The sequence below is a fragment of the Dermochelys coriacea genome, chromosome 1 (genome assembly GCF_009764565.3).
Source record: "Dermochelys coriacea isolate rDerCor1 chromosome 1, rDerCor1.pri.v4, whole genome shotgun sequence".
Lineage (NCBI taxonomy): Eukaryota > Metazoa > Chordata > Testudines > Dermochelyidae > Dermochelys > Dermochelys coriacea.
This window is the reverse complement of record NC_050068.2, coordinates 292,879,593-292,895,245: the sequence shown is the minus strand read 5'-3', so window position 1 is coordinate 292,895,245 and position 15,653 is coordinate 292,879,593. Positions and strand designations below refer to the sequence as shown.

The window sequence follows — 15,653 nt, the reverse complement described above, 5'->3', positions numbered from 1 at the left end:
ACTCAGTGTTTACAGCAAAACATTTTTTAAACCATCTAGTGTGGATTAATGTCTTCTTTGTTTTAGGGTAGCTTTCAGAAAAAGAGAAGGGTTTAAGAACTGGACCATAATATGACTAAGGCAATAGAAACGTAAAGATTTCTTTGAAAATGTAGATTATTGATCTAATAAACTGCAGAGGCTCTTTCAAAGTAATTAAGATTTGTCATGTCAATATGTTATGAGGAACTTCTTTAAATGAAGATTAATGATGCAATAGGCAATCATGACTGAAGTAACCATTGTATTAATGCATATTTGGAAATTGTATTCTAAAGTGAATGGTTATCAAGTCCTCCTTGGGTAGTCCTTAAGCTCCTTCCAAGTATTGACCATGGGGGCAATTTTCAAAGGCCCAAAGAGAAGTTAGGAACACAATTTCTACTGAAAGTCAATGGGAATTGAGCGCCTGATTCTTATTTGTACTTTGAAATTTCCCCATATATATACAATGGAGCTGCTCTGTAGGTGTACTAAATCCACAGCCAAAAAATCTTCATGCAAAGTAGACAGTTTGCTAGATTAAATAACTCAGTCATGTTTCTTCTTTTTATTTTTCCCCACAAGCTCAAAACCTCTCCTTCACATTATTTGCTACAGGCCTGTAAAGTTACAGTTGTAAAAAAGAAAGCTTTTGTTAAGCTTTATGAACACAAAATAACCTGGCTTTCCCATTCCCCCCACATTTGTAAAATAAAAACATCAACATCAATTTTTTTCCATTTCTCTCTCCTCCAAGTCTGGGATTCAGAATACCAACTGTGGCCCAGAAAAGAAATAGCCTCTATTATGATCTCATTTGTAGGCATATATCTGAAAAATTGAACTTAGTGGGTCAGTATTTCCTCTCGATTACACACTGTAATTCCCGATGTGATCTTCGAAAAAGGCTTCAGTGGTTTGCTGAACCATGTCAGAATCTCTTTTGGCCACAACTAAATTTAAAACTAAAGAGATTGCATAGAAAATGCCTTTGCATCCTAAAATATTCAATCAATTATGAAAGAAAATATCTCCACAGAGCAAAAAAAAAAATCTGACTGCTAGATATAGGTAATACTTTCCCATAGAATACTATTCACACAAAAATCATTATAAAATAAACTTTAATATAGAGAAGTAACGATTTTCTTTATTATGTCACTCCCTACTACTTAACTCCATAACTTTCAATGACACTCATCTCCCACATTTAGTTTACTCATGCCTTCCTAGTTTATTCTGAACTGGAATCAGAAGACAAATTGCCAATGTGCAGACACTGCGGGGGAGATGTGAACTTCAAAATCATACTGTACTGCAAAGGCTGCAGTTGGCTTCTGAAGTTGTATTTGATTATGGAAAGAACAGGAAGTTGTCTCATATTAATTCATAAGTCAAGGGAAGTCGTTCCTTGGGTTGGGGCCCTGGCCATAACTGTCAAGTCTCATGTGTATATATAGATTAGAGCAGAGGTGGGCAAACTACGGCCCGAGGGCCACATCCAGCCCGTAGGACCATCCTGCCCGGCCCTTAAGCTCCCGGCCGGGGAGGCTAGCCCCCGGCCCCTTCCCTCCTGTCCCCACTCTCTCAAAGCCATGCTGCCGCACAGGCAGCGCTCTGGACGGCGAGACTGCAAGCTCCTACCGAGCAGCCCGGCAGCATGTCTAGCTCTGGAAACAAGGGGGATTGGATAGGCGGGGGGTCCCGGTGGGTCTGTCAGGGGGCAGGGGTGTGAATAGAGGTTGGGAAACTGGGAGCAGGGGGGTTGGATGGGGGTGGGGGTCCCAGGGTTAGATGGGTCGGGGGTTCTGAGGGTGGCAGTCAGGGGGCAGGAAGTGGGAGGGGGCTAATAAGGGGTGGGGGCCAGGCTGTTTGGGGAGGCACAGTTTTGCAACCCCAATGTGGCCCATGGGCCGAAAAGTTTGCCCACCGCTAGATTAGAGGCTAGAAATGCCAGGAGGAAAGGAGGCTGATATAGTCAAAGTTACTAGAAATGCTGTTACAACACCAGTGTCCAAGTGCTAGCATGCACAGAGAGAGTGGGAAACTGGAAAACAGGGGTCTCCCCCAGCTCTTTTATTTTTATTGAGGAAATAGACAATAATGTTCAGTGCATACTCTCCAGGAAGTTACTCTTAACAGATAAAACAACGAGGAGACCTAGTGGCACCTTAGAGACTAACAAATTTATAAATTTATAAATTTGTTAGTCTCTAAGGTGTCACAAGGACTCCTCGTTGTTTTTGCTGATATAGACTAACACGGCTACCACTCTGAAACCTCTTATCAGATAGTTTGCATGCGATAGCAGAATACATGGTACTGAAGATTGTTTCTTTATGAGGTTCATTTCAAGAACTCATCTACAGCACTTACATGTTCTGGCTGATGTATTTATTTTTATGAAGGAAGCTTCTTTATGTGTTTAGTCAATTTTTCAACTTTACCATTTTAGATAACAAAATGACAGAGTAGTTGCTAAAGTCAGACATTCACAACAATTGAATTAGAATACTTAAATTCACATGGTAGTAATCCTCAAGAAATTAAAATATCCCTGCTCATTGACACTTCTCTCAACACTGATTTGTGGACTAGCTACCTTGAGAAGTAAATCAGCATAGAAAAAGTGACATGGGGCCAATAAGCTAGAAAATTCTGAGTCTTTTGATAGAGGTTACATGTTCTACAATAAACTCAGAGCAGAATTTCTTACCTTTGTGGTGGTTTGCCCCGGATGCTAATTTCCCCCAGAGTGTTACAACAAATATTATTATTAGCAGTTTTCCTTTTGTTGCTTTCTGTAAGTATCTCTTATTCATCCTGAAAATAAAGATAAAAATACATTAAAATAAATGTTTAAATGAAACATTTTTTTTTCTTTTTACCATTTAAACTGAATTTGATGTTTGTAAAAGGTGCTTGATTGACAACCCTGAAGTCTGAAATCCTTTTGAGCCATAGAAAAGGCTCAACACGGACTGCATCTGTGCAATCTTCTCTTCCCTTCCCTGCCAACATTTCCCCTTCCTGATACAGAAGGACCATCTCAGAGAATATTTGAGCCCTGTACCAGATGGACATCATTAGAGCCCCTCCATCAGAGAAGCCTCCCCAGGGAAGGCATCAATAGAAACTCGGCCAACTCTCCCCTGGTGTGAATTCACACTGGGATGCAACAGATCTTGCTGGAGCAGGCCTTGCCATCTGCATCATCATGAATTAGCCAAGGTTGATTTGCCCCTCTGACTCTCCTGCAATGACATTTAGTTTATGGCTTTAAGGCCACCTGCAACTACTTGAAGCCTTGCATACAAGTCATGATGACGGGTTTGACCAGAGTACCAGCAAATGCAGCACCCCCACCACATGAGAAGTCTCCAGGGTGCTTGATACATGTGAGGCAGTAGCTTAAGGGCTGAGCCAAACACATGGGATCCACCAGTACCATTCCTTGTCTATGCCAATGGACAAGAATAGACAGGTGATACTGTGTCAAAGAAAGTTGCAGAAAGTCACAAAGTAATTGAAACGTGAAATACTGATGTTGCATTGTGATGTGTTCATTGTGACTTTACAGCAGTACCTGATGGCACTGAGACACGATGATGAAATGCAAGGTTGAGCATTGGTTATATCAGTGCAACTCCATGCAAAGTAGGTCGCCAGGTGCCAAAAAACATGCACAGTAGCTCTGGCTCTAGGGCTAGAGAATTAAAGTTCAGCAGAGGGTGGTGAGATGTATTATGATGAAACCTGCTCTCGCTTTTCGCTCTCCATGAAAGACCCCTAGAGAGCTGGCTAAGAAACATTTCTGCAGGATGTTCATATTTCTGCTGATAGGTCAAGAGGACGATGATGCCTATTACATACCATTTACACTGAAAAAGCTGCAAACTTGACCATTTGAACAAAATTAATACTATTTGACAATGCCTGGTACTAAGCTGCCTTTTGCTTCAGAGCAAAAAAATCTGTACCACTTCAGTACTGTTGTGCAATTTCTACAGTTCTCCCCTATTGCATTCATAAGAAGCCAAAATTAAAAAGACTAGACCCTCTTTCTCTCTCGCTCTGTTCATGCACAGCCCTACCCTGACGACCACAAGTGCTAGGAAAAAGCAGTCTATGCTGTCATTCAGAATTAAGCATTAGACTGTTAAGTACCAGATCTATTTCCACTTAAGAGCAATCCCAGTTTCTTCAGTTTCTCCCTACCTCTGCACAGGTGTCTCCATACCAGGACCCTGCACATTAGTGTTGCAGATGGCAGACCCCCAAATTTAAATCTCCTTTGGATAGACAGTTATGATCTTATTAAACATAGGTAAGATTTCAAACTCAGGCACCAGTAAAAACATGCGATTCAAATTAACAGACCAATGAGAAGATTTTAATCTAATTCAATTAACGTGTACCAAAGCCCTTTAACACCTGAATTCAGAACAAACAAAGAATTAAATGCTCTTTAACAGAAGTAACATGTTTACTGTATAAGGTGTGTTTCTCTGGGGTTGTGTAGGGGAGTAACACCAATCCTAGGGGACTACAATATCCAGTATTCTGCTAATAGTTTGTGCACTGAATGTCTAACTGATTGATAATCTTAGTAGCAATCACAGTATGCTATGAACCTCACTGCATTTCTGACATCGGTTTGCTCCTCTTTGCATGAATGTTCCTGTTCTTTCGGAATGCTACTTGTTTATTCGCCATCGGCTACAGGTTTCTGAAGTGCCCAGAACTGAAGGGAAATTCATTAGTTGTCATTCTAAACAAAGAATTAAAAAAATGTAAACAGAGTTATATGTTCACACTGTTGATTTATAGCCATCTATGTGAACAGTAGAGAACTTAATTCTTTCACTCCCAGTCCTCCACCACACCTGTTGAGATGCTGGTGCCAATCAAAATTTCATTAAAATGAAGTCTCCTCCCATGCACACCAAGCCTCACTTTAAGGGGTCTAATGCTACCCCCCCTCCCTGCACCTCTAATGTTGCCAGATCCTCTCCACTTGCTCTGCAGTGAGACACACTGCAGACACAGAGCTAGGACTTGAGAAAATAGCAGCAAAGAGAGGCAAAGAGGAGGGGGACAACCAGTCTGCCTGTAAACAGCAGCACCTTATGGCAGGTAACAGGAGGAGAAGGTTAAAAAGACACATGCCTTTCCTGCTGCCACCCTTGCTTGCAGGACTGTGATGACCTAGAAATCAGCAGCCTCATTGACCTACCAATCCCCAAAAAGGGCTGTCCTGCACACAAAAAATAAGAGTTTTCAGCTTTGACATATTAACTAAGTGGCAACTCCCCTGTCATGCTAACAATGACAAGGCTGGAGTGAGGCTAGTGCAGGGCAAGGACAATATGGGAAAGGGCTCAGGCAAGGCTGGAGCAGAAGTAGGCTGGAGTCTTTGGAGCCTGGTGCACAGCAAGGCATCAGGAGGGTTCTCAGCCTGATAGCTCTGTTGCTCAGCCTGATTTGCAGCTCTGCTGGGGTCATGGACATAACTGAACCTGGAAGCAGGAGCTGCTGACTGGGGAAACAACCGGAGAGCCTTGGCTGACCAAGCCCTCTCAGAAAGGAGAAGAGCACATTATTTTCTGTTTTTCTTTTCTCCCTTGCCTTCCAAAGGCGTTGTAGACTTCTGTGGGATGCGGAAGTATCCTAACAGGCTATGGTGAAAGGGATGGTTCTGAGAAAAAGTGATCATCTATTCAGACAATCTTGAGAGGTTAGTTAATGACTTAGACATCTTGAACCCAATCTTAGGTATGTCTGTGTGTAGTTTTTTTATAATCATCTGGCTGTATTAGTCTGTGATGGTTACTTTTGGTTAATAAATTGTATTTGCATTTGTTTTCCAAAACTGCCTAAGGTGCAACATGAAGTGGCCAGTGGAGCCAGAAAATATTGACCGCAGCCTTGAAACAGGGCTGTTAACCTCTTTGTAACCCTGACCAAGTCAGGTGACTGGGGTCCCAGAAGTAAAAATCAGTCCATTATCAATACTTCTATGTGTCACACTGTCAATGAGGTCTGAAAAAGTTATTTGCAAACTTTATGAGGGAAGATATAGAACTACATAAACAAACTGCAGCTATTAATCTGAATAGTTTTTCCTCTTAGGCACTCTTGTCCTTTATTCTTTTTCTGAGACCCCTTTCAGAAACCATGGTACCATCTATTGCCAGACTCCAGTGATGTTGTGTTATATCAGCTAGAAATTCAAAAACCAGAACATCAAGTTTACAGGAAAACTTGAAATTTCAAGATCAATTTCATTCTGAGATGAATGAAATTTCAAAAATTCCACGTGAAACAAAGGATTGATTGTTTCTAATCGAAAACTGCTGACAGGAACATTTTCCACATTTTTTATTAGAAACAATGCAGTCTCAACATGTCAACCCAGAAAATGAATAGTAAGAATGGCCCTTTTGAATTTATTTTTCAGTGGATCAGTCGGCAGCGGAAGGGAGCATGGACTGTCCCTAGACTCCAGGCATACACCCAACTGAAACAAAATAGAAACATCAACAACATTATCCCCTTCGACAGTGGGAGAGTGGGAGATGATTGCACTGTGACCAGTTCTTCACTAACACCATTATCTAATGAATACTGGTATTAATTTGCTGCACTTGGTTTAGAATAAATATTTCCACTAATATGTACACCAGTAGCACACTAACACACTATACTACAGCCCAATCCTAGAACACCTTAAGTAGTTGTGCTAGAAGTATCTCAGCAGTTGCATGCTTTTTCTCAGGATGCAATCCAGCTGAGACTGCACAGGGAAACTCTAGAACACTGTGTTGTCTCTAGAAATCTCTGAGGTTGGTCTCCATAGTTCATCAACAAAGTTGTCATGAGAAAGTACAAACTTGTGTAAAAATAGAGTCAGTGGCCCTCTCCACGGCTTCATATCCTGATGGGGCCCACCAGAAGATGGATGTGGCAAACCTGTGTGGGTACCCTGGAAATGCGCCTAATACCTGGGTAAGTAATTGTCTTCAGCTCCTTTGTAGCATGCACAAGCTCACAAGTTTCCCTTTTGCTCAGCCCATACTGGTGAATTCAGGATCAAGAACCCTTCCAACAACTCACAAGTAAAGGAGAATCACCAGGGAATTACAGCATCTTCTAGCCATGTAGGCCAGTATTAAACTGTCCTGGATTTCCTATTATAAGCGAAGTGCAACCATATGCAACCCTTACTGCAGCAAAAGAATGGAAGAAAATAATAACTTTAATTCTTTTTCCTGTTAACAGCTTAAATAGAAATAAAAGATCTCTATCCATTTCTCTCATTTATAGTCATTTACATAACCTGGCATCTATGAAGCACCATAATATTGATTAGTTCATGTTTCACACACCTGTAAATTTTCAGTGCCTTTCGGATCCAGCTGCCTTTTGAAGATAAGTCCCTTTTTCATGCCCTGAGGATGTCACATGTCCTAAGTACACATTGAGAATGTTTACACATAGACGAAATGTGGCTGCTTCCCCATTAAACGCCGATTTAGTATTCAAGAAATAAAAGCTTCCACTGACAGCATATTACAGACCAGAATTCTCTTACTTTTTCTTTTACAGTCAATATTTTATTGGCTATTTCAAAAAAGTCCTAGATGACCAGTAGTAATGGCCCTGGGGCTGAAAGTCCTTTTACACAAACAATGCAGCAATTTAATTATGTTCTGCATTATGTTGAATCTTACATTATTTATTAGCAGTGCAGCTTTATTTAGCCTTTCTTCTGTAAATTAATGCAGATTTAAAAGTGTACCGCTGGTAGCTAAGGTCACTTTGTAAAAGTAACACCTGTGTGACCACTATGTGTTTGAATATATATATATATATATATATATATATATATATATATATTCCCTCTATGCCATTCCTGTCATGTTTGCTCAGTGAACAAATAATTTGCCACTCTCATTACTTCAGGTACAAGGTAGCTTGTGAAAATCAATCTTCTTTCTGCTTCATACATCACAGCCTATAACAGGCACAAAGTGCATTCTGATTCTGAAATGAGGCTGGGGAAAAATACAGGTCTATTGTCGTAAGCTACTTTGTTTGATCTAGATGGGTAAGAAAATAAAGAAAATAGGCACTTAGCCTGGTAAAACTAGGAAACATAGCACAGGAGTCACAGAGGAAAACTTGATGTACAAAGCAAAGGTATTGTTTTTGCAAAGTGATCTTTTACCAGAGGGATACTTTTATACTAGAAAGAACAAGTACCTGTAGGGTGTTTAGTGCACTGCCATTCAGAAATATCTTATTCAGAAATGGTTAAAATACTGCTGGCTGATCTGTACAAGCTTTGTGAACATGGTTACCATCAGTCTAGCTGCACAAGTGATAGCAACACAGAACTTTTAGACACCTCCATAAAGAAAACATGAAAAAAATTATCATGCTATTAAGATCCTGATATATGACAACACCTCTTTTCAAGACAGCATTTGAGTATGTGCTTAACTGTAAGTAGGTACTTAAATCATATTGGAAAAATGGGTCTTCAGCAAATATTTAATGTTAAACACGTGCTGTCCTCAACAGGGATTGATTTAAGCATGTGCTTAAATGCTTTCCTGAATTAGAGCATAAGAGAGTAAGCACTAGTGAGAACAAGCAGGTATGAAAATGCAGAAATTCCAAATACTGAAGCAATAAAATGTGAAAACATGCAACAACTTCTAAAACAACTCTCTTAGTATAATTCAATTAATTGCCCAATAACTGATATACAAGAAATATGAGTAAATACAAGTAAAGATATGTGTCCACAGTATCTCATATTACTTGGATGTGCTATTTACTATTTAGTATTTATAGTACTGCACTGAAAATCTGATAAACATGGTCCTTTAAATTTCCAAAGAAATTCACTTTATGCACCTGACTCTCTACAACTTTAACAGGAATCTCATAGCTAAATTTCTCACAGAAATTTATGGGGAAGTATTTTTTTTCCTAACAAGGTATTTCGAGTTTTGCTGATACTGCCTTTGCAACTGATATGATACTGATGAATGGCCTTCTTTCTTGACCACAATCAACATTCATCTCCAGTGCTTCCAAATTAACACCAGGTCTTTGTGGACATGATTAATTGCAATTTTCAACCTCATAAATTTTCAGACATGACACCTAACCAAAAGCAATAAAGAAAACAGAGAAGAGTAAACAAAAAGTATACTGTCCTTCCAGCCAGCTGTAACTCAGACAACATAGACAAATTTCATTGTGTATTTAATCTCTCTTTTCCTAGTTTTTTATCATCAGTTCAGCAACCCATGCAAAGTAATGTTTCATCTGACATAGCAATGTTGTTTCATTATAGAACATCCAGACAACAGAGCTTTAGTTATATAGATGGGGAGGTCTTGTGTGGGCTAAGGAGTAAATTCACTCTGTAGCCTTATAAGTGAAAAAAATCAAAGTATAAAATTAACGCTACTGGTTGTAGCCTCATAGTACATCCAAACTGTTATTGTATTGTATTTATAAGTACCTAACATAAAGCATTACAAAATATTTACGTTTCTATAGTACTCAACATGTTTAATTTGGCCATTGATTTTCCAGACTCTTGTATAATAAGCTCTCACAGTAAGCATTCAGCATTAGAAAGTGCTTAGGCTCCAATTCACATAATTTTCTCTGGTATTATTCCATTTTAAACTCTTTCTCTCTCAATTTCTGTGCTTTAGGGATTTTAAGTTGTAGGGGGTAATATCTATTCACTTAATCATCACTGCAACAGTATTTGCTTATATCTTACACTTGATCCTTTTGCAGATGGTTATTTAAATTTTCTTTATTTATATCTCAGTAAACCTTCCAGGATGAACTAAAGAAAAAGTATAATGGCTCATTGGGCTTTGAACAACATGTCTCATTGCGACTTGAAATTCTAAGTCTATTGTGACTGCAGTGGCAGAGTTAAGCTTTCAGAGAAGATGTCTTCATCATCTTTAGTATGTTTTCCTTTTGTATGTTAGCTCAAGAAGTCAGATTCTGATTTGTTCCAAGACCAAAAACAAGCAGATCTGTGATGATATGGGTTACTTTCAGGTCATTTCACCTTCACTATAAAAGAGTACCCACATATTTCTGTGTGATATCTTACATGAAGAAAAAGGACAGATGGTCTCACTAATGACCTCATATGTACACACCACAGTGTTAGGTTCCTTCAAAATTATACAAAAATAAATAATGCCACACACTAGTTTTACTTGACAATTTGAGTACTTTCAGGTATTTTTTTGGTGACTCCAACTAGAACTATTACCTTTTAATGCTTGCCTTACCACATCATTCAGATCTCACCTATAGCTATAACAGTTGGGCAACCTTTTTCAATTGAAACATTCTTTCAGTATAACAGGTTTCAGAGTAGCAGCCGTGTTAGTCTGTATTCACAAAAAGAAAAGGAGTACTTGTGGCACCTTAGAGACTAATAAATTTGTTAGTCTCTAAGGTGCCACAAGTACTCCTATTCTTTCAGTATAAAATGCACCTTTGGTAATACTGAAACATTTTGTGAATTTGTTTAGATTTTGCTGAATAGTTTAGGTTGAAAACAAACCTAAAAAAATGAAATAAATAAATTTTCATTTCAAAATTCCATTTAATTTTATTTTTAATATAAAAATTTAAAAATGTTGGAAATCAAAATGAAATGTTTTCTTCCATGTCAAACAAAATGCACCATTATCCCAAAAGGATTTTAAATGACATTTTGAAAAATCCTGTTTTCAGTTCAACACAAAATGATTTTTTTTTAAATTTGGAATTCCCAGAGAACTAAAAGAAAACATTATTTTCACAGCTCTAATAGCTAAAATCTTATCTTATTTCATGACCCCCCCTTTGCTTCACCAGTAAAACCAATCTCAATGCTCTCTCTACCTCCTTCTCCCACTTTCCCTCTGCCAGCCATGCTGCCCCTTATAATGGAAACACTTGCAAACCTGTTCAACACGCCATCTTCCTTGACTCTTCAAAATCCCCATTTCTGTAGTCTATCCACAAATGAGTTAATATTAGAGCTGGCCCCATAGGAAAGTCTGACATTTTGAAATTTTCTTTCGACCCAAGTCATTTTGATAATGTTGAAATATTATAATACACACAGATGTATAATGTAAGATCAAGATGAATGAAAAGTTTTTTAAAAGTTAAAAAAACGAGTCAAACCAAAACAAACTGAAAGTCAGACTGAAACAAGCAAAAAAGTCAAAACAAAATACTCTATTTCAATTCAAATCATTTCAAAATTTTTACATAGAAGATTTCATCAAAATTGACACATGCCTGTGAAATATTTCAATGAAATAGCATTTTTCATGAAAAACTGTTTTACTGAAAATTCCCAAACCAATTCTAGTTAATACATTTAGATATTAAAATTACATATATTTCAGAACCATCGAGATGTGTGCATGCCTGAACCAAGTAATCACATTCCTTTATTATGGTACTTGTGTCCTGCCTCTCCCTTTCCTATCCTTTTATTATCTTTAGCTGCAGTGCAATGTCTAATTTTAAACTGCAAGCTTTTCTGGGCAGGTACTGTGTCTGCACTGGTTTCTGTGAAATACCTCACACATTTCAGGATCCTCAAAACTAACAATCGTTCAAGAATCCCTATGTTTTGAGCAGGATATGTTAAGCAGGAAATCTTAAGACCAAATAACATTCAAATATCTACATGATGGTAATATAGTGACAGAACTCTACCAACCTGAGCTATGATTCTAGCATTTAAATTCTCTGTTTAAGCAAGTCAAATTTATCATTCTAATTTAACAAAAGACAAAATTAAAAACCATAAGTACAGATAAATCAGCTAAGACCTTGTTTTTAATGAGATATCACTGAAAAAAACAGCCAGCTATCATTTTTGGTTAGATCTGATTGATCGGGACAACTATGCTTTCTCTTATCTTTTCATTTCTTTAAAATGTGCCTCCAATTCCCATTCTGTAATGTTTAAAATGACCCCAAGAGATAGTTATCTTGTGTCTATGGGATCATTCATTACTAAGATACCTTTGTACCTTTCTTTGCTGAATTAGAGCAATGCGATTGAACGTGGGTCGTTATTCAGTGATTAACACTCCCACAGTTTGTTTATAACTCACTCCCTTTTCCATCACTCTTGTTTCAAATTGAAAATCTTTCTATTCTCACCAAGGATTTTTTTTTCACCCCTTGCTAGCAATGACATCATGGAAACGCACACAAACAACAAGATGGGCAGGTATGTTGTTTTCCTGAAGAGACAACCCACAGAAAACACAAGCTCTATACTTGCAGGAATTAATTAATTATTTTTAAGATTAAAAATTAAAATTAAGGCCATCCAGAGAAAACAAAAGGATTTAAGTTTGAAATAAAGGTACTTAAAGAGTGAGCTCTCATAGATTTAAATTCAGATGGCTCTGTTCCCATCCATAATCTCTTTCACACTACATTAGGGAAGCAATTTGTAGACTTTTACACCTTTTCCATTAGTGGTGATAAAGCTACATGTGCGGTTACAATTCTGCTAAATGATCTTTCCTGACTGAAGATTAAATTCTGCTCTTCTGAAGTTCTTTGTCCATCATAGCAACATTTTGGAAGGTCTCTGTTTGTAACTGGGAAAGCAGAGGAACTTGTATTCAATTCTGCTTTCTTTTTCACGAGGATTAGATCTGTCAACAGACGTACACTTTTGCCAAATGCAATCATTGTTGAACTCATGTTTTCATATATGACTCTCATGAATTTTTGGTCACACTTTCAATTAGGAGTATTCAGAGTAGCAGCTGTGTTAGTCTGTACCCGTAAAAAGCAAAAGAGTACTTGTGGCACCTTAGAGGCTAACAAATTTATTTAAGCATAAGCTTTCGTGAGCTATAGTTCAACTCACGAAAGCTTATGCTCAAATACATTTGTTAGTCTCTAAGGTGCCACAAGTACTCCTTTGCTTTTTAATTAGGAGCATGTTTTTCAATAGCAAATGGCAGTATGGCAAAGTTACTCAACATTCCAAAGCTGGTCTCATACGGCGACAAAAGTAGCTGTAGCAACACACATTACATTGGCATCACCAGAGAGCTGCTAGAGCAGAGTGTATCAGAAGAAAAGTCAGGCTGCCCCACCCCTTTAAGCCCCTAGATCCAGTACATGGCCCCAGTGGACCTTTTATCACTGCTCTAGGGGGACTGCATTGCGCAGAAGCTCTCCCAACTCTATTGGGGGTGGGGGAAGAAAGAGAAAGATGGGTCAGATTCCCCCAGCTACTCCAGAGATCCACCATAAGGTGTCAACAGCTAATCCCCAGACTCCAGGAAAAACATGTGATGTATGAGCTCCTCCAGTTCTGGGGGAAAGGGACAGACAAAGCCAGGCCAGGTGGGGCTTCCTTCCGACCATCCGACGGTCCCAGAATGCACTCCTCCTTAGTAAACAGTCTTCTCCTACTGCCAGCTAAAAATGTCAAGAGTGTAAGCTCAAGTAGTAGCAGCCTGTACTGCAGTGCTGCAAGGTCAGGATTCAACCATCCTGGAGATTCGTGATGCAGAGCGGGTTGTTTGTTATAGCTGCACATAATAGGATTTGGTTTTACCTTTTTCTTTAAAAACAAAACTAGAAAAGTAAACACAAAAAGCCCTTCTTAAAAGAATGTTACTTAGGTTGCAAAACCAATCCCTCAAAAAGTTAGGATATACCAGATTTTCAGTTGCCCTTGAAACCATAATTCAGGACCTGGTCATAATAATACAGTCTCTAATTCGTGATCATGGGCTATTTTTCCCACAGGACCCCTGCCTCTTTCAGTGCTCAGAAAGCACACTTAAAGGGGACCTTCGAGGGGAATTAAGGTTGAACAGGCAGTCCTAAAATTGGCATTTCCTAACTTTTGAGTGCTTGACTTTGTAACTGGAATAATTTTTTAACATATTTGTGTGTGTGTGTAATATACATAATGAATTCTCATATCAACAGCATAACTGTACAGCAGAGTTATCGATACAGCAGTATTGCAATATGTTCTGGTAGGGCTGTCAATGAAGTGAAAGGCATTATTACACATTTTTTGTCTGTACATTGTACCTCACCTCTGACACAGAATGTAATACAACAGTTTCCTGAGAATCATGCTGTATGCACAAAATTCTGCAATCTCCTCTCTCTGTGCCCCCCCACCCACAGCATTCTGAAACAGTTATGAATATATATTAATAATCAGCTGCAATTGAAAAGGCTGCATGAAAGGATCAGAGTAATCCATGCACTGAATTTCTCAGAACAGGGACATATCCGAACACTCTGGGTTTGCGTGAGAGGACTGAGTAGGGTGGTTAAGGTGTCAGACTGAAACCCATCACCCTTCTTCCTTGTAACTTCACTGAATTTTCCAATATCTCCTCTATCTATAACTCCTTTTTTTCAGGAATGGCAGCAGCCTTGGAACTTAAATATTAGCTCTGGTGCCCTAACTTTCATCTAGGGCTCTGTCACAGTACATGCCCTAGCAATTATGAGATTTGAAAGTTGTGGCATGGGGACCCAGGCCAAAAGGCAGAAATAGGTACCAGGGTCCCACAATAGAGTTAAAAAATGCTTGTCTGAGGAGAGCAGAGCTCTGGGACTTGGTGAGGTAGAGAGAACGAGTTCTCTGAAAATTATAAATACCACCAAAAAGTGAGTGACATTCAAACTCTTAACACTACAAATAGCAAAGTATCTGTGCCATCCTCAATTTTTATTTGTCCACATCCTTATTGACTGCTGGATCCAAAGTCCTCTAGAGAGCATCACACAAATTTTCTACTTACTGTATGATACACTTGGCTCTCTGATTTAGCTGCAGAGCTCCCTACTGATATCAACTCTGAAGGAGCTTAAGACATTTTTTTTTTAAAAAAAAGTCAATTCTAATTTACTTTTCATAAAGACCGTACGTGGTTCTCTCCATTCTGAGGAAAACTTAAGAGACCCCATGCAAAAAGGAGCACAGGATTTGCACTGGAAAGAACTGTATGTAAAACAGCATTTCCCTGTTATGCAGCTGCCACAATATATATATATTAATTATTACTGTGGGTTGGGTTATATTTTTTTTGAAACAGGTGGGTAGAACAACCACCCTTCATTATATACAGCAATTAAGCATGCACAAGACTAGTAAGGCTACATTTGGAGACAGCTAAATAGTCTTGAGCCAGTCAATGGTCTCTGAGTGTTCAAGCCTTCATTTAGAAAAATGTAAAAAACAATTAAGCTCCTTTATGGAACCAGGTAGCTGAAACAGGTAGCAGTCTCCACCCAAAACACAGGCACATATCATTGCCCACAACACAGGTACATGCAAGGCACATGTGGGCAGAGGGGTTTCACTGGGTATAATTTTAGTTGAGGGATATGTATGAAAGATAGAAGCAGCGAGAAACACAACAGACACAGAGGAGGAGCATCAAGGACACACCCTGAACAAGCACTAAAAGTGTGGCTCTGAGAAAAACGCAGAGAGAGCTTTTGGGGCAGAGTGCTGGCTGAAAGAAGCTTGGAAATGTGAACTAAGAAACTATCTTATGTTGTGTGAT

The 15,653-nt window shown here is 38.8% G+C and overlaps 1 protein-coding gene across 3 annotated transcripts in view; it reads right to left on the bottom strand.

Annotated features, from left to right (window-relative positions):
* TAFA2 (TAFA chemokine like family member 2) overlaps positions 1–15,653 on the bottom strand; it is a 310,699-nt gene that overhangs the window by 86,606 nt on the left and 208,440 nt on the right. For all 3 annotated transcript variants that reach the window (XM_043494155.1, XM_038414431.2, XM_043494145.1), the window contains exon 2: positions 2,738–2,844. In XM_043494155.1, the coding sequence (XP_043350090.1) occupies positions 2,738–2,843 (106 nt within the window). In that variant the 5' untranslated portion in view covers position 2,844. The remainder of the gene's footprint in view (positions 1–2,737; positions 2,845–15,653) is intronic.